This window comes from Phacochoerus africanus, chromosome 2 (assembly GCF_016906955.1).
Source record: "Phacochoerus africanus isolate WHEZ1 chromosome 2, ROS_Pafr_v1, whole genome shotgun sequence".
NCBI lineage: Eukaryota > Metazoa > Chordata > Mammalia > Artiodactyla > Suidae > Phacochoerus > Phacochoerus africanus.
In genome coordinates this window covers 250,058,991-250,083,743 of record NC_062545.1, presented here as the reverse complement: position 1 = coordinate 250,083,743, position 24,753 = coordinate 250,058,991, and the positions used below count along the sequence as shown (strand labels likewise).

The window sequence follows — 24,753 nt, the reverse complement described above, 5'->3', positions numbered from 1 at the left end:
ATTTCTCTAAAAAAAACAAAACCTGTGAGTAGCACAAATCTGTCAACTACAGATATATGAATCAACTACAACATGGTAGCATGGGGACCTAGTATTATTTTGCTTTTCAGCTGTTCTTTGATTTTTCATTATTAGATGAAAATAAAACTGCATACACATGGAGTTCCCGTCGTGGCGCAGTGGTTAACGAATCCGACTAGGAACCATGAGGTTGCGGATTCGGTCCCTGCCCTTGCTCAGTGGGTTAATGATCCGGCGTTGCCGTGAGCTGTGGTGTAGGTTGCAGACGCGGCTTGGATCCCGCGTTGCTGTGGCTCTGGCGTAGGCCGGTGGCTACAGCTCCGATTCAACCCCTAGCCTGGGAACTTCCATATGCCGGGAGAGCGGCCCAAAGAAATAGCAAAAAGCCAAAAAGCCAAAAAGCCAAAAAGCCAAAAAAAAAAAAAAACCCAAAAACTGCATACACAACCATCTCAAGAAAAGCTTATTCTCACATGTATGGAGCAAGAGACCTTTAAACTTTCACTCAAGAAAGACCATGGGATTTCAAACCCACAGAACACGTACACTGAGACCACCAACTCACCAGCATGAGCTTTGAGGATGTGAGTCTTCAGCCGGCTGTTGTAGGAGGACTTGAAGGAGCAGAGTTTGCATCGGAATGGTTTATGGTGTCCATGGTGGGTTTGCATGTGGCGATCCAAACTTGATGTAGAAGGAAGAAAAAAGGAAAGGACAAGATTAAAAATTGCATCCAACATCTTCTCAGGGCTGTTTTCTAGAAATCCCATTTCTAAACTGTTTCAAAGTCATTTTGTTACTTTCCAACAATGGTGCTTAAAAAGAACTGGGGAAGCTAAAGGAAGGAATAGATCAAAATTTCTTTTGTCAAAACTACTGTGAGGTACCACCTCACGCCAGTCAGAATGGCCATCATTAATAAGTCCACAAATAACAAATGCTGGAGGGGGTGTGGAGAAAAGGGAACCCTCCCGCACTATTGTTGGGAATGTAACCTGGTACAACCACTATGGAGAATGGTATGGAGGTACCTTAGAAAGCTATACAAAGAACTATCATATGACCTAGCAATCCCACTCTTGGGCATCTATCCAGACAAAACTTTCCTTGAAAAAGACACATGCACCCACATGTTCACTGCAGCACTATTTCACAATAGCCAAGACATGGAAACAACCCAAATGTCCATTGACAGACGATTGGATTAGGAAGATGTGTAGTATACATGCACAATGGAATACTACTCAGCCATTAAAAAGAACAACATAATGCCATTTGCAGCAACATGGATGGAACTAGAGACTCTCTTACTAAGTGAAGTAACTCAGAAAGAGAAAGACAAAATACCAAATGACATCATTTATATCTAGAATCTAATATACGACACAAATGAACCTTTCCACAGAAAAGAAAATCATAGACATGGAGAACAGACTTGTGGTTGCCAAGGGGGCAGCAGAGGGAATGGGATGGACTGGGAATCTGGGGTTAATAGACGCAAACTATATCTAGTCACTTATGATGGAACATGATAATGTGAGAAAAAGAATGTATATATGTATGTGTGACTGGGTCATCTTGCTGTACAGTAAAAAATTGACAGAACACTATAAACTGGCTATAATGGAAAAAAGAATCATTATTAAAATAAAATATTGATAAATTAAAAAAAAATCCTTTTGGATTGAGAGACACGGCAGTCATAACAGGTCCTGACGGATGACGCCTCTAAATTATTATCCCTTCTCTAGAGCACTGAGATGTGGCAGACGGCATCCCAAAAGAAAAGGTAAGATACAAGCAAATTTAAGTTTACTGTAAAGTCAGTGTGGAATGCCTATCAAATAGTCCTTGAAGGTATTTCCCTAAAAAGGTGACAATTAAAGAAATTTTGTATGTACAAACAGGTGATTTAAATTTTTTATTTTTCTTTTTTGGCCACCTAGTGGCATATGGAATTCCCAGGCCTGGGATCAGATCCAGATCCTTTAACCCACTGTGCTGGGCTGGGGATCGAACTTACATTCTAGGGCTGCAGAGGACCAATCCCATTGCACCACAGCAGGAACTCCTTCTTAAATCTTAATTCCACCACAAACACTTGAGCAGGGTAGGGAGATTTCAAAGTGGCTAAAGTACGTGGCACGAGCCATCTCTCTCCAAAGTTGTTGTAAATATGGAGGCCATGTGCAGGTGTGTTTAAAGGAAGTCATGTGATCCCAAGGCTGGCATGCCTTCTGATAAACACAACTACATCTGCTGTCTATTAGTCTTCCAGAAGCAACTTATAAAAAAATTATAATTATTATCATGGACTCCCACTATTTTTGTAATAATTATGACTCAAAAAAATAATAAATCTACCAAACAAGGTGTGGGAAGACCTTCTAATTTGTATTAGTGCCCCAGAGAACTAGATTCCATTCTCAATGACTCATACGGGAACGGTACTGCTTACCATTTAAACATATAATGTTCTCCGGAGCGCCACAGCAGCACTTTCCACTGCCTGGGACACCTCCCTCTGGAGGTCCCACTGTCTTCAACTCAACCAGCCCAAAACAACCACACAATTATCTTTTTTTTAATCCAAAACAAATTCTCTTCCTCATTTCCCTGTTTCTAGAAATGGCACAACCAAGCTGTCAGTCAACCTGACTGGAGATCTCCTTGCCATTTGTACTATACTTTGTCCCTCAGCCCCTCTAGTAAGTCCAATCTTTCCAAGTCAGGAAGATCTTCCTTCTCTCAACTGCTCCCAAAGTTCCAGTCTAACTTCCTGGATTAGCTACCCCACTGCCTAATTGGTTTTCCCCATCTTTTTTCCAACTCAAGAGTCAGATTGCCTGCCATCAAATGCCACCGATTACTCACAAGCCATGTGGCCTTGGGCAAGCTATATACCACCTCTATACTGAGAGGCCTCCCTTCCTTTATCTGTAAAATGGAGATAATATGGGACCATACCTCATTAGGCTCTTTGGAGAATAAAAGGAGATCATGCTGGAAGATATTTAGTGCAGTGGCTGACACATGGTGAGGCTCCATACATGTTAGTGATTAGGATGCTCCCCCCGCCAAGTCTTCCTTTTGCTAGTAATGTCAATTACAAAGCACTGACTTCTGCATTCAAAGACCCCAAATACGGCCTCTACTCAAATATTCAGACTTTACCTTCCACCATTCCTTCACATATCACTTATCCCTTACATATCAAGATCACGATTTACATACCACAATCCCTTTACATATCACTTAAAGATCAGCAACCAAACCACCAGCTGGGCTCCCCTAAGCCTCCCATTCTTCCTCGGGCCCCTATTCCCTCATCTTTCCCTCTGCATAGTATGTTCTTCCCAAACTAGTCAAGGGCCATCTTCCCACTTTAAGATCTGACGCAAATGCTCCCTATTCCATCAAACTTCCCTGATTCTTCCAAAGTGGATGTACCTCTTCCCTACTTTGCAGCTTCCTAGTGTTTGGATTTATTTTTTTAAAAGACATGGATGGGCCTTATTTTGCCAAGCCATTGGTATGCTTGCCTGACGTACAACCCAATGAGACCCTCAGTTCCCTGAGATCACTAACCATGTCTTCCTCATCTTTACATTCCCACAAAGCCTCCAGCACGGTGCCTGCCACGGTGCATATTCGTTTATTCACAACGATTTAACTGAGGTTCTGTGTGTCAGCAAATGTAAGAGTTGCTGTCCAACAAATACTTATAGGACGGATGAAAATTACACGAGTTTTAGGCCAGGGCATGAATCTGATGACAAAGATTAGACATTAGGCTCTAGATAATCATAAAAGAGTTTGCAACCCACCCTAACCTCTGTAGAAGCATCGCCTCTTCCTGCCTTTCAACAACCACTAACTAGCACTTTTATCTTTTTAAAGAAGCAAACAGCCATCATTTATTTTCAATTATGATAAAAATAAACAGCATGTCAGTCTCACAATCAGTCACCTTCATCCAAGACTGTAGACCACACTACTGAATATTTCTCTGTCATATAGTTGTGACAGACAGGCAACAAAAGGTAGTTTTTTCTCAGGCCACCTCTCTTCCTTTCACCCCAAAAAGCCTCACACGAAAATCCAAATTTGTAACTCCAAAGCTGTGCCAGCTAGTGGGAAGCTCTCTCTCCTCAAATAACCACCCCCACCCCACCTCACGCCTTGTCCTTCAAGCGTCTCTCTGGCATTGATAAACTTCTTAATCATTCCAGGTCTTTTTAAAAATATCAAGCAACAGGAGTTCCCGTTGTGGCTCAGTGGTTAACGAATCCGACTAGGAACCATGAGGTTGCGGGTTTGATCCCTGGCCTTGCTCCGTGGGTTAAGGATCCGGCATTGGCGTGAGCTGTGGTGTAGGTCACAGACACGGCTCGGATCCCGAGTTGCTATGGCTGTGGTGTAGGCCCGCAGCTACAGTTTCGATTAGATCCCTAGCCTGGGAACCTCCATATGCCGCAGGAGCGGCCCTAGAAAAGGCAAAAAGACAAAAAAATCAAGCAACAATTCTTTGATTACATGGCTTAATAGTCCTAATTTCACTTTCTTAGCCACTCAAGTTCCCAAATGGAACTTTACTTCCTCAGATGATGGTTAGGTTCTAGATGAATGTTTGACAGATGCACCAGTAAACTCATTTCCACTCTGGTCATAGCAATGCTTCTAAAATTGTCATTTAAAAAAATGCCTATTTGGCATTGCTGTGGCTGTGGCGTAGGCTGGGAACCTCCATATGCCACCAGTACAGCCCTAAAAAGACAAAGAAAAAAAAAAAAAGCCTATTTGGGGTTAGTAGATAGAAACGATTACACACAGAATAGATAGGAGTTCCCATTGTGGTGCAGTGGAAACAAATCCGAGTAGTATCCAGGAGGCTGCGGGTTCCATCCCTGGCTTTGCTCAGTGGGTCGGGGATCTGCCATTGCTGTGAGCTGTGTTACAGGTCCCAGACATGGCTCAGAGCCCATGTTTCTGTGGCTGTGGTGTAGGCCATTGGCCGCAGCTCCAATTTGACCCCAGCCTGGGAACTTCCAATATGCCTCAGGTGTGGCCCTAAAAAAAATGGAAGAAAAAAAAAGGATAAGCAATGAGGTCCTACTGTATAGCACAGGGAACTATATCTAGTCTCTTGGGATAGACCATAACGGAAAATAATATAAGAAAGGGAACATGTATGTGTGTATACATATATATACATACACACATACACACACACATGCACACACACTGGATCACTCTGCTATACAAGTGAAATTGGCACCACATTGTAAATCAATTATAATAAATATTTTCTTAAATAAAATTGAATTGTATACACATGTGTGTATACATATATATACATACACACATACACACACACACTGGATCACTCTGCTATACAACTGAAATTGGCACCACATTGTAAATCAATTACAGTAAATATTTTCTTAAGTAAAATTGAAGTAAAAAAATTTTTAAATGCCTGAATTTGCCAAACTGATATCAAGCGACAATCTGTTCCTGGACCCATTTGACAGATGTGGTAACTGTGGCTCAAGGTTACTTAGCCAACTAAACAGCAGGCATGAACCTCTGACTCCTCCCAGTAATCCTGCTCTAGCTTAGCTGCCTCCCAGGCTGCCACCCACTCCCAGGTACCACTTGCGGCCACTTGATGAGCACTTACTTGTGCCTGAAGGCAGAAACAAAGGAGCAATACTGGCAGCTGTACTTGTCCTCGCGGGTAAACATGGCCAGGGCCAGATGGCTCCTCTCATGAGAACGCAGCCCCTGCATGGACATCAGGACTCTGTCACATTGACTACAATGGTATCCCCCCGGCCGGGTTTCATCCTCCAACATTCCATCAAGCAAGCAGTGTTCACCATCCACCCGGTCCACCAGGGCGCCACTGGCATCTTTGGCTGCTTCCAATCCATCCAGGAACAAGTGGGACGGGTCTTCTGCCTCCTGCTAAGAGAACCACACACACACACATGCCCCACCAACAAAATAAATATCCATCATCATTTCCCCAGCTCGCCTCCTCTCCCTTCATTCTCCCAAACTCATCAGCATTTCCTGTTAAAGCTTCCTCCCCTGCCTCTCTGGCTCCCCCCTAGAGGGAGGGCAAACCCGAGTGCCATCCTTCGTTCTTTCATGCACTGATGGTGATGGGAGCACAACGTATCCGGCCATAGGCTGCTACTGTCTGGGAAACGTGACGGAGGGGCTCTCCCACGCTGGAGACAGTTCACTCACTTATTTCCCTTCTTTAAAAGAAATTGCAGTCCTACCTAAACTGACATAAAGCAGGTTAGGGTTATGGCTCAGAGACCTAAAGAGGAAGGAAGGAAGAGGAAAAAGCAGAACAGCTTGGGCACTTAGGAACCGTGGAACATCTTCGGGAAATGAGGAGGCTGAAAGATCCAGCTCTTTGCCACCATGCTCATCCCCACCCTAAGCCAATAAAGTCATCCCTTGATTGGAGATTGGCATGCAGTTAATTCAAAAAATTAAGGAGCAGCCTGATTTTAAGTTGCTCATGTTTCGAGGTTGTTCCTTGGATTACTGATGACACAGGAAGAACCGATCTGTCTCCCTTGAGTGATTCCAGGACACAAGCCTGGGACACACCACGGGGGCGTGCAAGCTGACCACTGCTGCCCAGGTGCCGCTCACTGCTCTGCCACTGGCCGGAAGGCTTCAGTCTTCGATGAGAAGAGCAGAAGCTTTCCCTCCATACCACATTGGCAAGACAGACCAGAAGATCAAGAAGAGCAGATGACAAAAATACATTCCCGTATCCAGAGAGAGCAAGCAAGAGCCCTGAAATAACTTCTCTGCTCAAAACCGCTGATTAGCAATATTCTGGAAGGCAGGGATGGTGGCTTGGTTTTTGAAACTGTGGCTGATCAAAACTGTGGTGTTCAAAACAGGTGGCCTACTACAGATCGAGGGAAGAGGCAAGACGTTCGTCAGCAACAGGGGGAGAGGGGATGGAGGAGACAAAAGGGATCTTGGGGCCAAGTGTGACTTGGAGACTTTCGGTTTTAGATTTCCTGTTTCTTACACTCCTCCAGGGACCTGGGATAAGAAGTGAAAGAGATTCTGCCGGGCCGTCTGCACCCATCAGCCAGAAGAGAACCGACAAGAAGTCAGGCAGCGGGGGGAGCAGAAGAGGATGGAAACAGAACCCTCTGGACTCCTCTCAAGAGCTCAGGCCACTCGGAAGGGCAAACACCCAGCGGCACTAAATTCAGCACAGAAAGGCGACCCAAAGCCTCCTGGACCCAGAGGCCCCGATCTTCTGTTTCCACCAAACTAGCCACGTGGAAGGGGAACCAGATCGAAACGCAACCGGGTCGAAACACGGAAGGCGAGGAGGATCCAACCTGTAAAGAAATCAAAACAAGCCAGAGCGATCCCAGCACAACTCAGGAATGCCCACGTTCCGGGATGCCCTTTCCCGGGTGGCTCTGAGCAATGGCGTGAACCAGCAATTCCAATGGCTCCCACACAAGAATCCTCATCCAGACCTTCCCAGTTCTCACCTTCACGGCGGCTGACACGGCTGGGACGCTGCCGTACTGGACGTGCTTGCGCAGGTGGTTGCAGATGGCACGGAGCGTCGGATGCACTTCCACACAGAATTTACATTTGTAGCCCACCACCTTCCTCTCCTTGATCTTTGGCACCTCTTCTAAGTGACCAAAAGGCTGGTAAAATACAGTGGTAGCCGTCAGTACTCCGAGCCCTCCCTCAATTGCCGGCATTTATTCTTGCAGCTTACTAGCAGGTTTTACGTTAAAGCGGATTAGCAGGTTAAAAACCAAGGGAGATATATGCGAGCACTTTTACATAACGAATTCGTCGGAGTCGAGGCGCGCTGCCGACTACGCAAAGTCTCCAGAACCCACATAGGTTACGACTTGTGAGGAGAGAAGATCTCGGTGCAGAAGCCTCATCGTCACTGCCACCCAGTTATCTGGTTTTCAAACCAATGTTTCAACTACGCAGGTGAAACGTTGCTTAGCTACGCCATTAGCGAACTTCTTGACCAAAAAAAAGGAGGAAAAAAAAAATCTACTCCTGGAGATGTTAGGTTCGTGGAGCGGACACTGCAAACCAAGGCACGGCTGAGAAGCACTAACGGCCCACAACTGCCGTGGGAAAGAGAGCGAGCGTTGTCTGTGTAACTAGGCCTCGGATAAGGCTACTTGGCAGAAAAGAAATACAGAAAAACCACCCGACCCTCCCCTGGGGAGCCTTGGGAGGGGTGGGAGGGAGGGGGACGGGCTGTGGAGCAGGGTGAGCATAGAATGGGGGATAATCAAGCTCGAAATGTTTAATTGACTTATTGAGCTCTCTGGCAAGCTAAGTCACTAGGAAGCCCGTAGCGGTTTGGCTGGCAGCAGAAGAAGTGCATGTGGGCACCAGTGATGAGAGGCCTCCTGGGGGAAGGGAAATCAAAACATATCCTTACCCTCTCTTGTTTGAAATCTGCAAAAGCACCATCTGCATATTTCTGCTTGCTCAAAAGCTGTTTCCTCCTCTCCTGACGTTTGGCACGCTTCTGGAATTCCTCATTGTGAATGTTCAAGTGCGAGGTCAGCTCCGCTGTGCTTTGCAGTTTGCTATCGCAGTGCTTGCACTGGTAGGCGGAGCTCTGCGGGCGGGGGCCGCCGCCCAGGATGACGAAGTCCCTCTTGAGGTCCCGACTGTGGTGGTCAGTGTAATGCATGCACAGCAGCTCGGCCGTGCTGAAGGACAGCTTGAAGCACTTGATGCAGCGGAACGGGAGCCACTCGATTTCCTGCCCTTCGCTCCCTTCCACCTCTGCTTTCTCGAAGCCGCCTCTCTCCTCCTCTTCCATCAGCACCGGCTTCTCGTGCTCGTCGGCATAGACGGCGGTGAAGTAGCCGCCCAGCTTGCTGGCGTGCTGCTTCTTGGGGAACACGCCCGGGTGGCGCTTCATGTAATGGGACACGATGCCTTTCTTGCTGAAGGACTGGAAGGAGCACAGGGAGCACTTCTTCTTCTCCACGGCCCGCCGGAGCTCCTCACTGAGCTGCGGCGAGTCGTCCTTGGGTGGCGACGGGATGATCACCTTGTTGGGCTTGTCGCTGATGGTCCTGGAGGCCGCCAGGCAGTGGGTGTAGTAGGCGTCGATGTCGTGGCGCTTCTGGTAGTGGGCGGCCAGCCCTTTGCGGATGGGGTTGGTGTAGGCACACAGGGCACACTTGAAGAGGTTGTTCTTGCCCTCGGGCTGGGCGCGCACGTTGTTGTGTTTGATGCGGTAGTGCCGGGCTATGCCCTTCCGCGTGGAGCAGAAGTACTTGCAGAGCTGGCACCGGAACACAGTGTGGGAGACCAGGTGCGAGGTAGCGAAGTGAGACGTGGACACAGGCTCTTCTCCCACCTCGTCCTCGGTCACAGAGACTTGGGAGGGGCTCACTTCAGTGGTTATCTCGGGCTCGAGGGACACTGGCAGCTTCGGGGGCGACTGGGAAAAGACATCAAACTCGGGCTGGTTGTGATACTTCTCATAGTGGATCTTGAGCTTCTCCAAAGTGCCGTGCGTGTAGGGACACAGTTTGCAGCGGTAGGCGCCGTACCCTTGCTTGAAGATCCGGCTCGTCTCCTCCACATCGTTCTGGGTCATGTCGGCCGACTGCTCCACGTCGTGCACAAAGTCCTCGGCGGTCACCTTGATGGATGGGTGTCGCTTCTGGTAGTGGGTCAGGACGCCGTGGATGCGGGTGTTGATGTAAGGGCAGTGCCTGCATTTGTAGACGGCGCCGGGGTTGATGTCGATGTCCTGGGCAAAGTCGGCAGCCTTCACTTTCATGCCTGGGTGCTTCTTTCCGTAATGGGTCAGAAGGCCGTGCAGGTTGTTATACTCAGACTGGCACACCGTGCACTGGTACGGGGTGGAGGAGATGGCGGGGTTGGCGGACGCCAGCTGGATGCTCTTCTCTGGAGAAAGTCTTGCGTCCTCTGGGCACTCGGCTTCCTGCTCCAAGAGGGGGGCCGACATACTGTTTTCACAATTCATAGGGCCCACCAGCTCTTCCGAGGGCAGGATGGGGTTCTCCACAGCATCTTTCTCCTTGATGATATCCAGCAGCACTGACTGGTCCCCGTTCATGGCCCAGGGGTGGAATGCCTGGTAGTGATTGGTGATGTCCCAGATGGAGAGGGCTTCAAAAACACAGTCTCTGCACCTGTACGTTTTGGCTTCGGCAGGCATCGTGAGGGAGGGAGGGGACGGGTCTGGCCCAGCCCAGAGCTTGGTAGCCATATACGTGTAGTCGACGTAATGCTCAGGATGCCTCCTTTGGTAATGGAGGAGCAAACCACTGGGCTCCGTGTGGGAATAGATGCACCACTCGCAGTGGTAGCCAGCTTCTATCAAGCCATCAAGAAATGCCCACCGCATGATGGACGTAACTGTGGCCTTCAGGGCAGGGTGATCCTTCTTGATGTGCTTCCTCAGTGCATAGAAGTAGGGGGAGGTGTACGAGCACTGCCTGCACTTGAGCGCTCGCAGTTTCGTCTTGTCTCGCTCCATGCTCGAGGGGGGCACCAGCATGCAACTGGTGGGCTTCTTCTGGTTCCGGTCACAGAGGCTTCGGATGGTGGCTGTGTGCTGCCGGATCACATCCGCGTTGGCCTTGAAGTCTCGGTGCTTCTTCTGATAATGAATGAGGACACCCTTGACCGTCCGGTTCCCGTAATCACAGTGCTGGCAAAAGAACATCTCATTCTCTACGGGAAGGCCATCTCGCTCGGCGCTGCTTCGGTTGAGCTGTTGCATGGGGGCAGGTGGCCGGGGGGAGCCTTGGGGCCCCTCGGCCCCTCTCATCATTGCAGCTGTGGGAGGAGCCTGTCTGATATATTTGGCAGTAACCTTTATCTCTGGGTGTCTTTTCTGGTAGTGGACAAGGACTCCCACAACTGACCGATTGCTGTAGGAACAGTGTTTGCAGTAGTAAAGCTCAGTACTGAGGTCTGGTGGCGGGGGTTGTGGGGGGGGTGGGGAACCCATGGTGGACATTTTGGGAGACATTGGAGCACCCACCTCAAATGATAACTGAGAAAGGGCAGAGCCCCTGTCCACAGACACCATTCGCATGGTTTTCTGGATCCTAAAGTAGGAAGCCTTTTCTTCTGGGTGTTTCTTCTGATAATGAACCAACACAGAGTGCATGTTAGGGCTCGCGAAAGAGCACACGTCACAATCATACACGACAACTGTGTTGACCGAGGGGTCCTTCTGGTTTTCACATTCTGGAGGAAAGGTCTTGGAAGGAGTGTTTTTCGCGAAGGGAGCTGGCATGCCGCCACCGCGGGCCACAGGGGTGGATGTGGCCATGTTCTTGGGAGCTGAGTTCAGGATCTCCCTCAGCGTCTGGGATTCCGTGTTCAGCCCCTCCTGCTGCTCCACCACGTAGCTCGAAAAGATCATGGCGTTGTTAATCTTAACGGTGGGATGCATTCTTTGGTAATGCGGCATCAGGCTTCGGACGTTCGGGCTCGTGTAGGAGCAAAATCGACATCGGTAGATCAGGTCCGAGTGGTCAAAGTTGAGTACATTCATGGCTTCCGGGTGATGCTCGCCATAATGCTGCTGCAGGTCTTCAAAGTTGGTGTAATCGATGTAGCATTCCAGGCACCTGTACACGGCACTGTGATCATTGGGGTCCAAGATGTACCTGAAGCTGAATTTAATGTACGGGTGCATGCGTTGGTAGTGGGTGCTGACGCTCCGGGCAGATTTGTTGTTAAAGTCACAGTGTTTGCAATAATAAAGCCTTCCCGAGTCACTAAAGTCCGTACTTTCATTATTGTGCTCAGTTCCGTAGATCGGCGTCTGGGTGTTGAGCAGAGCGGTATTAGAAACCTGGTGGTCTTTCATGTTCGTGGAGGAGCCGTAATAATCCTCTTCGTCTTCAGAGAGGGTGAGCTCTATCTCGGCCCCGTTGGTGGCGTTGTAATCGTGGGTGACAGTTCTGAAGGTGGGCTCCTTCTGGGGCTCAGGGGCATCTCTCACCCAGATCTGTTGGGCTGCGAAGGACGTGGGCACCTCCAGGACGGGCTCCGTCGGCTCTTCTTCCCTGTCCAACTCCACCTCTATCTCTACTTCGTTGTCTTCCTCTTCCTCCTCGTCATCCTCCACGTTGATCACCGCGTCTTCCTGCTGCTTGGTTTGGTTAATTTTGCTCTGCAGGTTGCTTGCTATTTCGTCGATCCTGGTCCTCTTCTTCACGGGCGAGAGGTCGAGAGGAAAGTCATTAGTGAGTTTCCGAGAGGCCTTGGCTACAAAGTTGTTCTTGGAGGACAACCCAAGAATTGAGGTCTGACTTTTCTTCACAGTGTTGCTGGAAGAGGGGTGGCTGTCTGTCTCGCTCTCCAACGGCAGGCTTGAGGGCTGCCCCTCGAATTTTGGCAAGTTGTCACAGAACGAGTGTTTGTGCTGCTGATGAACCCTCAGCCCTTTCAGAGTCGTGGTGGAGTAACTACACATGGTGCACTTGTAGGGGTGCAGAGGTGGGACTTGAGTGGGGGGAGGTGGCGGTGGCGGCTGGGGCTGGGGCGGCACCTGATGGGGTGGCTGTAGCTGCGGGGGCTGCGGCTGTGAAGGAGGTGGTGGCGGTGGGGGTGGCGGGGGTGGCGGTGGCTGTTGCTGCTGCAAGGGATCCAGCAGGACCCCTGACTTTCTCCCATTGATGCTCGAGCTTTCATAAGACACTACACCTTCATTCAGTGAGGAAGAAATGCTTTCGCTCTGGGAATTCACAGCATCCCAATCTGACGTTGTACCCGTGTGACACTGTTTGTGAGCCCCAAGTTTTAACGAGCTCTTGCAAGTAAACGGACATTCGTCACATTTGTAGACAGCTGTCTTTCCAGATAAGTGGATGTTTTCTATGTGACGGGAGATGCTACGTCGATGCATGGTGAGGAAAGGACAAAAGGGGCACTGGAACCTATTCATGAATCTTCTAAATGGAATCCCCTTCGTCTCCAATAATTTGTTGCCATCTGAGCCCATCAGCTGCTCTGCAGACATGCCTGCTGTCTGGTGATCCATAGCATTTAAACCATTCTCACTGTCTATTTCATTTAACTCTTCATCGGAACTAGAGTCATTTAGCATGCTATTGGTTTCCAGGTCGGCCGAAGAATTGGTCATGTCAGCCATTCCATAACGGGATCTCTCTGCCAAGTTAACAAGGCCAGAGTTGTGAGGTGACTTCGGCTTCATCTGAGGGTAAGACATGGGTGAAAACTTGGAAGTGGAAGAAGAATTGGGTCTCATGATGGAGTTGCCCATGGAGCCCCTGAAGTTGGAGACGTTAGTGTTGGGAATCTCCCGGCTGGCCACATTCATGGACAGATAGGTGGAGTTGGAAGTGGGGCTGGGGGCGCTCTTGTTCTGCACATCGGGCAGATTAGTCCCTTCTTGCTGCTGCCTGAGACTGGAAAGGATCTTGACCATGCTGCGGTGTTTCTTCATCATGTGGTCACACCAGCGTTCCCGGCGGGGGGTCTGATAGCTGCACCACTCACAGCAGAAGTTGCCTCGAGACTTGGTCAGGGGCTTGACCATGGATTCCAAGATGCTGCGCTCCACAACCTCCGCTGGCAGTTCCTTGCAGGGGTCCTGCAGAGACACAGGCGGCACCACCGGGTCTGGCATCGGACTTGGGGCAGGGGGGGGAGCAGTGGTCTCCTTCAAATTGTTTTTGTGATACATCTTCTGATGCTTAATTATTCTTGCCCTCCTTGGTGACTTGTATGTGCAAAACTGGCAAGAGAAGACCTTTCCAAATCCCTCGTGCATCATGATGTTATAATTTAAGGATCCTGGAAGAGGGGGTCCCACCGAACTCCCTTCGGCTTGAGCTCCATGGACCTTCCTAGTGTGTTCAATGAGGAGGTTTTTTGACCTGAAGTAGCGTACGCAGAACTTGCATTGAAAAAACTTGTTTGTTGGTTTGGGATTAGGGGCGATATGCTGACCGTAATATCCTGGACTATGGCCATAATAACTTCCGGTCCCCAATGCAGTTGCATTTTGACCTAAAGAGAAAGCAAAAAGGTAAGTGGGAAAGGAAAAGTGAAGCAAAAGAGAATCAAGAAACACAATCATGCAAATGCCTTTCTCTTTTCATTCTTCATTAATAAACATCACCTTCAAAAGGCCGAACATCTCAAGATGAGGCCCAGAAGAGTATTAACGAAATGTTAACGAACACGTACGGGTGGTTTCTCACCAACGGAGACACAGGGCTGGGCTTCGGCTGCAATATTCCCCTCTCATCTCTATTCAGGTGCCACAGAGCTATGAAAATGCAAGTTTCACCACCTGCAATATGCATTCTAGAACTTACCAAGATACAACCCTCTTCTCCAAATTGAAAGGAAGCTAAGGGACAGAAAGGACAGTAACCCAAGCTACTCAAGAACAGAACCACGCTGCCCAGACACAAAGATGGCTCACCAAGAGCAAGAAACTCTGTAGGAGTCGTGCATGTCAAGAACCACAGCTTCAGGCTCAACAGAGATAAGGGCAGTGAAATGCATCAGACATGATGAGCCTAGGCCAGATTTACCTGATAAGTCCTCTGCGATTGCAAATTCATCCTTTATGGACGAAAACTCCACCTCTGTCTGGTTACTGGCATTCATGGACCCAGATCGTGGCTCGTTCACATTGTCTTCAGCAACGTCCGTCGGCTGCAGAAATGCCGTGTGGACATCCTGGATGTGGGCCTTGAGATCTTCGTAAGACGGGGCTCTGAAGTCACAGCCATCGCACTGAAGCACCTCCATGATCTGGGTCTACTCTCTCACATTAGGAACCTGCAGCAGGAGGCAGAAGGAGACATCATAAGGACCGTGCTCCTTGCCTACCCTGAGTTGATGGGGCTACAAGTCCATTAACGGGAAAAATTCCAGTATCAGCAGATCTCCCTCTCTCACTGAACTTTGCCAGACGGAACACTGGCCAAAGAAAGGAAGTCAGACATAATAGGTCTGGTGTCCTTGACTTCCTAACTTCAAAGAAGGGGGGGGAAAGCAGATAAACTTTTTCTAGCTAGAGATATCTTCAAATGCCGTTTGTCAAGGAAACCTTAATACTTCGGAAATTGTAGTGGCTTCTGAATTTCTTGACCGCATTCACATTTCCTGGTAAGTTAATACTGACTTTGATTCTGGCTGAGACCCATTTTCTGTTTGAACCAGAACCTTCCCAGAAGTCAAGAGGATGCCTTTACAGAAGAAAGGACCTGCTTCAATCTTCATTTTAATATTACTATTCTACCTTTGATGTTTGATCACCAAATGGTGAGATGTATTGAATCTCAGAGTGGCAGGAGAAAAAGCTTCTATTGTACCTTTTTTTCTTCTATTATCTTAACTGATAGTGGGATACACCTCCTTTCTCCCTTCCCCAAACAGTTTAGTTTTTTGCTTTTTTTTTTTTCCATGAGCTAAATGGTTATTTGCTTTTTACTACCTCCCAATTATAACCTAACAGCTTCTCCAATCTAATTAGGTCGTAAAATATTTCTCATGAGATTCTCAAACAACCAACTTTAGATGACAATCCAGTTTCTGGTTCCAAGTTGTGCCTTTTGGTACCTTGATTTACACGAAGGCAACAGGAACGCACGGTGGGGAAGAATGGCTTTTAAGGCGGGACTTGCTTTTTTCCCCACTTCTTCCCTTTGCAAACGTGACGTGCACACTTGGCCATAAAAAGCAGTGAACGTGATTTAGGATAAAGCAAAACTTGCCCAGCTACCTTTGTGCTGCTGTTTACTGTGTGATTGAAAGATACGGATAGCTTCACATGAACTCAAGGGGAGAGAGGCCCCCCCATGAAGAAGTTAAAAATGTATTAGAAGGCATAGCCCTTCCTATGTTAATCTGTATCCTGAGTTGAGATACCCAGTGATTATCTTAATGAGTGAGTTACTTCACTGAGCTCATGGCAAATTCTGTGGAGCCACTGTAATCTAGAACCAGGTGTCCAAGAACGAAAGCCGTAAGCCAGATCTTTCTATACGTAGATGGGGGAGGAACCTTCTCTATGTTTATGGTACAAGGTCAATGATTTCTGCAGGAGGAAGAAAGTCTAGAAACATCCATGTCTCGAAAGGAGCTCTGGCAGGGGGATCTTCCCTGAAGGAATGCTCCTGCCGATAGCCTGCTAAAATAACTCCTGGCAAGGCCAGCTCTGGACAGCCCAAGCTTGCAGAGTGAGACGCAGCTATCTGCACCTCCTCTTCTTTCACCCAGCAATTCCTCCTTTGTCAATAAACATTGAACTGTGCACCAGAGTCCTTTCAGCTCACTAAAGCCTCCATCTTCCCAGCCCCACCAGCTTTTCTGTCTCAGCACCAACCCAAATTGTGTGGAAGAGGTTGCTATCAGCTCTGGATCAAATTACAGCAGTCACGGAGGCCCCACCCCACTTCTCCTTTCGCACAGCCCATTAGACCTGAAAACAAATTTTTCCATCGTGCAGACGACTCCTGCATTTAGAACACTTCACAGCAGAAAAGCAGATCATCCCGTGTGCGCTCCCCATCCCCCCACGCTCCGTCCTTTCATCTCTGCCAAACAAGCCACAGCTCTGCTGAACGTGTTTATCACACTTTCAAGAGATAGGAGCTCCTGCGTCACTGAAGCTCTAAGACTCACGGAGCTGCCCTCGTCCTCTGAGCGTTGGGAGCGGCCATTTTAGCTCAGAGCTTCCCCTCCGAGCGCGACATGGCTTCTCTGGGATGCTGCTGGGCTGACAGCATCCCAGGGGGGACAGGGCACAGGAGCAGCCAGGCCCCTCCTCGGCACTTCTGCTCCCAACAAAGGAGGAACTGTCTGCCTTCCTCTCCGAAAAAGCAGCACCTTTCTCCTCCTCACATGTCATTCACCAAGACCTCCGAAGGTTCTTTTATCCCATGATTGATAGGCTGGTCCGTTCGCCCCAGCACAGCCCTGGGGACGGCAGGACACTCCTGGACCAGACCCTGTCCTACAGCAGCCTTTGGGGGTGGGCTGGAGGGGGGGAACCTCCAGAATGCCTTGGCTTTCTTGGGAGTCGTCCTTCCGCACACAGAAGACATACCATCCGACTCTGCTTGCCAGATTCCAAAGTCTAATGACCTTTGTTAATCACCAGCCAGTCTGTCTGCATCAGCAGACCCTGCCAACAGGCACACCCTTCAACACAAAGGCTGTAGCTATTCCTTTTAAAAGAGGTTCTCTGAAAGCTCCATTGTGTAGCCGAGAGGAAAACAAAATCTCTTCCCTTCAAAACTTCAAGCCTTTAGAAATAATGCAACAAAAGGCTCTCTGCGATGTGTCTTTTGGAAAGTTTGAGCCTAGTTTGCACAACATCAACAACAAAAAAATGACGGTTCTGCCCAAGGAAAGCAGGGCACCTTCAGCATGAAGTCACCCACCCAGAGATGAAATTCATCTCTCTGCCCAGTTCTCTATTATCTTGGTGGTATCTTCCGAAGCTGTTATCAAGGATTCAGACTTCACTGGATGCAAACACCAACCAACAGTCTCCTTGTCCTGCTACAAAGGAGATTAAAGGGTTATGAGATCTGGGGCGGTGGGGAGGGGGGAAAAGCCACTGATTTGGAAAAAGAAGAGATGATGAAAGTGATTTCCTAATGGGTTCTAGCTTTAATGTTGTTGCAGACTCTACCTCAAAAATAGCTCAGAGCCTTAGAAGAGGTTAATCTCCAGGCTGCTGAGAGAACCAGCGTCACATACCGCTGAATGGCCTTCAATTTGATGTCTGCAACCGAGTTCTGAAATGAGGACGTAGCCTCCACTGAAAGCCATTTTGTCTTTGTGCACACACTTCTCCTGGAGACGCTGACAAGAAGGAGAAAGCAGAAATCGCCAGCGTGGCCCAAACAAGCAAAGACACAGACACTGGATGTGTTTATGAGAACAAGGATATGTACACGGGCAAGACGAGAGAAGAGACTGAACAGGGGAGGAGAGAGACAAAGAAAACTGGACCTGAGGATGACCCGTCCATCAACCCCAGGATGTTTGTTTACCCGGCAGATGGTCATCCTCCGAGAAACCAACAACAAAGATGGGAATGAGGATGAGAAATACGCTCGTGCATATTTTACTGTTTCATCAACCAAGAAAGAACAGCAACCCTAAAAGGCTAAACCAGACACTGATGTGCTACCCCATTATGACTTCAAGTTAAAAGCCTTCATCTCATATCTACTTTCTTTAGTTAAAAATACTACTGTGATAATGAGATTAGCAATATTTTTCCCCCACTGACCAAAAGCAGAAGAGGAAGCATCTGAACTAACCAGAAAGAAATGCTGTTTCCAAAGGTCATGAGGTCGATCTGCAAATCAAACAAGCACCCCCATCACCTACGCCCCATGCAGTATCTCCAGGCCCCTCAAGGTCAAATAGGCATGGATGACGGGACCCTCAACGCCCCCCAGGATGATAGGATGCCAGTGCAGGCGGATGAATATGGATGTGATCTCAAAGAACCCAGCACCTGGTGTGACTAGTTAGACCATTCCAGCTTTTCACGACTCTTCAGTGGGACTGATTGCCACTTGTGGGTTGCTTCGATTTACATTTAGAATTTAGAGTCTGGGGTTTTGAAGAGGTGGGATTTTGAAGAGAAACCCCAAACCCAACTTTCTATACTGGAGAAACTCTGGAAGACTTATTTAAAGAAAATCCAGGGATCTTGCTAAGGATTTGGAATAGTCACAGGAGAAGAGGGAAAGGGGAATCATGGCACCAGGGCGCTCCTTCTCAAAATTATTTGTTTGTCTATTTATTTATTTATTTATTTTTGTCTTTTTAGGGCTACACTCATGGCACATGGAGGTTCCCGGGCTTGGGGCCTCATCGGAGCCACAGCTGCCAGCCTACGCCACAGCCACAGCCACACAGGATCTGAGCCACATCTGTGACCTACTCTACAGCTCACGGCAACATCAGATCCTTACCCAATGAGCGAGGCCAGGGATGGAATCCCCAACCTCACGGTTCCTAGTCAAATTTGTTTCTGCTGTGCCACAACGGGAGTTCTCTCAATCTTAAGAACACCAGTTTTTCACTTATCTACAAAACAGAAACAGACTCACATACACAGTATACAAAACTTACCAAGGGGGCAGGGTGGGGGAGGGATGAATCAGGAATTTGGGATTAGCAGATGTACACTGTTATATATAAAATAGGTAAATGACAAGGACCTGCTACATAGCACGGGGAACTATGTTCAATATTTTGTAATAAACCATAATGGAAAAGATGAGAAAGGAAATATATATCTCCGAATTACACATGTGCTGTACACTTGAAACTAACATGACATTGTTAATCAATGACCACTTAAAAAACCCACCACCAATTTTAATTTATACCACCTGCCCACCCACTATGTTCAGAATTTTGGGGCCCCATTATGTATGTCCTGTTTTTCTCCTGTGAAGGTGAAAGCGGACGATCCAAAGTTCCACCGAGGGTCCTTCCCCTTCACCGCCCGGACCTGACTGGAAAAGGGAGGCACCCTGGGTGTTTGAGGGCACTCCTACCATCCTACCACCACCACCCCAGTCACCACCACCCCCATCAGCACGGCAAGCGCCATTCTCCAAGCTTGCGTGCCCAGGAGCATAAACAGGGTCTTCAAGTCAAAAATCCCAACTGTCCCCAAGAAGTGTCCAAATGAAACCGTGCAGGCCTTGCCTGGACCTAAGCTGTTCTCCGAAGGAAGGATTGCAGAAATAAAGCTGAGAAGCACCCCAGTCACAGGGATTCAGAAGAAATTAATTATAAGCATCAAAGCCTTTGAGAACTAGAACCAGGAATACCATAAGGTGCTTTTCCTCTGTCCACTCCAGAAACCTAGTTTCAGTTGTAAGGCAGTGAACTCCCCAGTTCTCCTGAATCACAATTCTAATAAAAGGTTTTAGGGGAGTTCCCATCGTGGCGCAGTGGTTAACGAATCCGACTAGGAACCATGAGGTGGCGGGTTCGGTCCCTGCCCTTGCTCAGTGGGTTAACGATCCGGCGTTGCCGTGAGCTGTGGTGTAGGTTGCAGACGTGGCTCAGATCCCGCGTTGCTGTGGCTCTGGCGTAGGCCGGTGGCTACAGCTCCGATTCGACCCCTGGCCTGGGAATCTCCATATGCCCAATAAATAGCAAAAAGACCAAAAAAAAAAAAAAAAAAGGTTTTAGGGAGCACTTGTTGTCTATGCTTTTCTTCCTCTCCTTGCCTACGCGTGGAAAAACCAATTATCCAAGGACAGGTAGTGGAATGCGTAAACTTCGGGAGAGTACGGCCAGAAAGACAGAAAAGGGAGGAACTTGAAGACCATCCTACAAATGTATTTACAGATTGGAAACCGTTGCTAGGATGAGGTCAAAGAGTTGTAGGCTGTGTTGGGAGGTTAACGTCTCTAATGGCAAGCCGGGCACTAGCCCTGTGGCCTACAGCATCACTACACGGCGTGGTCTCTAAGGGCAAGCCCCAGGAATATAATTGGGAGGAAGGAGGAATTTTTAAGCTCAGGATGAAAAAGGAAGAGAAAAAAAAAAATCACAAATCCATTTATGAGTGCGGGTTGCTGCTACTCTTAGCAACAACTATTTACCATTTACTCCTGTCAGTGGTCGACATGGGGGGGTTCTAATTTTTTTTTCTTTTCTTTTTTAGGGTTGCACCTGCGGCATATGGAAGTTCCTAGGCTAGGGGTCTAATCGGAGCTACAGCTGCCAGCCTACACCACAGCCACACCAACGCCAGATCCCAGCCATGTCTGCGACCTACACCATAGCTCACGGCAACACCGAATCCTTAACCCACTGAGCAAGGCCAGGGATCGAACCTGCAACCTCATGGTTCCTAGTTGGATTCGTTTCTTCGGCTCCATGACGGCAACTCCCAAGTTCTAATAATTTAAAAATCATTTAAAAACCATCTTTCCAAACAGGACTGAATCAAGAAATTTAAAAAATCTTCCTTCCAGAAGACAGTACTTATGGAATCAAACTTACAAATGCAAATATAGACTATATACACACACATACATTCACACACACACACACACACACACACACACACACACGGGTGCATGCACACACACCTATGCACACACACATCCCATAGGGTGTTTGTCCTCTGCACTTACATATATACATACATATACATATGTATATATGAAATAATTAATTTTCCTGATTTAATTTGAACTCAGACGTGGGCATGCGCCCTCCAAATTTAACAGGAGGGTCAGAACCCTTCCGAATAGGTGCAAATGACATAAATACTCTTCCCACATTATAGTGATTAAAAAAAATAATAAGCCAGCAAAATAAACCAACAAAGAACTTCCAACGAGCTACCTCCATTGATCCCACAACATTTGGTGCAACTATAGATCCTGGCTCACCATGTGGTGTCTTCAAATGTCCTATCCAATGTTTACGCTGTTTGCTACATGATCTAAGCAGTTCTGTGTTCTCTTGGCAATTCACCACACTAATGAAAGGTCTAACATATCAGGGAGGATAAATAATTAAGGAATTCAGAAGGGAGACACAGCTGTTCTTCAAAACCAAATTTTTAGAAGAGAAAGGATTAATTTGCAATCACATATGCAACCCCCAAGATGAAACTGAATTTAAATAGGGGTAGAGACATACCACTAGACCCTGAGTCCTGCCAATGCCCATGTGTGGCCTCTGTTCCATGTGGTCGGCCTGGTCCATCCCTGGGACCTGGGATGTAAACATAGGTTCTGAAAGCAGGCAACCTGCAGATTAATAATCTGGTCACCTTCCAGCCAAGGATGCTAGTCTTCAGGTTCTCTCACTGTAGCTTTGTTCTCTTGAATCAAGTTTGAGTTTTCCAGAGCATGCTGGACTAGTATTTCCTAGCAGATACCTTGTGGATCGTTATTAAAATCAGATAATCTAATCCAAATGACCCCCCCCCCCAAAAAAAAAATCAAATAGGGAAATAAGAAGTCATTCTGGCTGAGTGACGTGTTACGAAAGCAGGTAGTCAGTGTCTAGTTCAGAAAGAGAGAGTCCATACCTTCTGGAGAATTCATGCATTCCTTTGCCATGATGTAAGGCTAGTTGAGGCCAGCAAGCCAATAGGCAGCCTGCCAGCTCTCCTCCTGTCCTTAGAAAAGGAAGCGTGTGATTTGAACAGGGAGATAAAAGAGAAGAGAAGGCCCTAGAAAAGAAAGGGAGGAAGCGGGATGGCATCTGAGGAGCTTGAGACTTCATTGTCTGTGGAGGGGAACCTGCAGTTCACCAGATAAGTCTGATTCTGAGAAGCGTCCCGACAATGTTCTCCTTGAGGAACAAAACAAAACAAAACAAAGACGCCTCCTCACCCCAAAATTCTCAAAATGCAACCATGACAAAGGAGATCCCAGCGCATCGGGTTCTTTCCAAATGACGGAAAACCATTCTCAGGGTTGAACGAATTCTCTGAAATGTCATGGGTCCGTCAGGAAGTTCCGTGGAAACTTGGAGGCCGTTCTTGCCTGAGCCTGGAGAACAAGAGAGAACCGATTTGCCTCCTCTAAGGCCAAACCTCACCCAAACGGCAGAGACAGAAAACTGAGATGTTCCTTTACAGACTCTTGAGCACGCTGGCTGGGTTTCCACAGACACTTTTCACATGACCAGAACGCTCATTATGAAAATTGTAAAATTAAAGGGAAGTTGCAGATACGCTGCTGGGTCTTCATTACAGAACTCATTGAGACGCAGAGTAAGCAGAAGCTGCAGAAAAGTCATCTTCCACATCGTGAAAGACCAAACTGTGCAGAGTAGCTCCTCTGTGGGATTGAAGGCTTTCCTAACGGCAGGCCTTGGGCATGTCTTCATGGCCGCAACATGGCACAGAAGGTCTGGTCAACGCCACCAAGTCTAAATTCTACCATTTGTGATAACCCATATGTAGGGATATGTATAACTGAACCAATTTGCTGTCCAACAGAAATGAATACAACACTGGAAATCAACTCTACTTCAATAAAATTTAAAAAACAAAAAAGAAAAGTGAGAACAAGGGTCAGCCTCATCCACTACTGGACCATATAAAAGCGAATACAGTCAAATACATAGGAATAAATGGAATAAAAATTCAAACAAAAGGAGTTCCCTGGTGGCCCGGTGGTTAAGGATCTGCCATTGTCACTGGCATAGGTTCCAACCCTGGCCTGGGAACTTTCACATGCCATGGGCGCAGCCAAAAATTTAAAAATATATATATATAATAAAATTTTTGCCAAAGTTTATTTTAAAAAATTTAAAAAAAAATGCCACAGTTTCAATGAATGAATCCAGAAACCATGTGAATCACTTACCTGGCTCTCTTACCTTCAGAGGAAACAAACAAAACAAAACAAAAGGAGGTATGGTTGTTGAGCATATAAGCAAGTTTTGCCAGAAGAACCTTTTTTATTCAGGAAAAGCCCACAAAAATCCCCATCGAATCCCGCTGAGACTTGTCCATTGCCTTATGCTCATGGTTTGCTCAGAAAAGTCAGACAAGTCACTTCCTTTCGATAAGAACTGTCCTGAGTCTGCCTACACCTGTGGCCCCCCCAAGGCCCCAAGCCACGCAATGCAATGACCTTTCCCGTCTAATTTTTTATATTTGATGAAACCCATTACACATGCCTGTCTCTCTCTCTCCACACCATGGTTCCTGATCTGACCACCCCATCAGGATGAAAGCCCTAAGAAGACTGCTTTCTGGAAAGGTCAACAAGGGCTTGGCTTGTGTGAGTCATGAACACTTTCAAGTTCTCCAACCCAAGTAGATTATGATTTTTTTCCTTCTCTTGGTCTTCCCCTACAGCAGAAGCCATGAGAAGGCTGTCCTTACCCTTTATTAAACTAACCACTGGCCCATTCAGATCCATTAGTTTCCTACCCTTGTTCCAAGAAAATAGGAAAAACACCCTATATATTTATTTATTTTTTTATTTTTGTTTTTTTTTGTCTTTTTGCTATTTCTTTGGGCCACTCCCGTGGCATATGGAGGCTCCCAGGCTAGGGGTCGAATTGGAGCTGTAGCCACTGGCCTACGCCAGAGCCACAGCAACACAGGATCCAAGCCGCATCTGCAACCTACACCACAGCTCACGGCAACGCCGGATCGGGATCGTTAACCCACTGAGCAAGGGCAGGGACCAAACCCGCAACCTCATGGTTCCTAGTCGGATTTGTTAACCACTGCGCCACGACGGGAACTCCAACCCTATGTATTTATGTATGGAACTAACAGATACCCAAGTATTGGGATTTTTTTTTTTTAATGATAGCTAAGTAATTTCTTTTCTCTTGCAATCTCCCATCTACTTTCAGCAAGTAAGTTAACTCCTAAATTAAACAAACAAACAAACAAAAATTGCTGCACCTCAAGAACGTCTAAGCAGAAAATTAAGACATTTGTCTGCCAACACAACAGCAGAATTTACCACCATGTGAAAACACTTCAGTGGCTCAGGTACATGGACACACACACACATCTCACATTGCATACATCCTTAATGATAAATCTCACTCTGCCCAACAGACTTAGGTTTTTCAGCTTATTCACTACTGGGCTGCTCCAACGACAAGGATCCAGAAATGCCTCTCTAGCAAGTAAAAGAATTTGTTCCCGGCAGATGC

General features: G+C 47.5%; 1 protein-coding gene across 4 annotated transcripts in view; it reads right to left on the bottom strand.

Annotated features, from left to right (window-relative positions):
* ZNF462 (zinc finger protein 462) overlaps positions 1-24,753 on the bottom strand; it is a 150,960-nt gene that overhangs the window by 75,520 nt on the left and 50,687 nt on the right. For 2 of the 4 annotated variants that reach the window (XM_047768096.1, XM_047768099.1), the window contains 5 exons: positions 14,640-14,889; positions 8,504-14,106; positions 7,572-7,736; positions 5,705-5,808; positions 587-705 (listed from right to left, as the gene is read on the bottom strand). In XM_047768096.1, the coding sequence (XP_047624052.1) occupies positions 587-705; positions 5,705-5,808; positions 7,572-7,736; positions 8,504-14,106; positions 14,640-14,859 (6,211 nt within the window). In that variant the 5' untranslated portion in view covers positions 14,860-14,889. Of the gene's footprint in view, positions 1-586; positions 706-5,704; positions 5,809-7,571; positions 7,737-8,503; positions 14,107-14,639; positions 14,890-22,457; positions 22,617-24,753 lie in introns of all 4 variants that reach the window. The other 2 variants (XM_047768097.1, XM_047768100.1) reach the window with 2 other exon arrangements.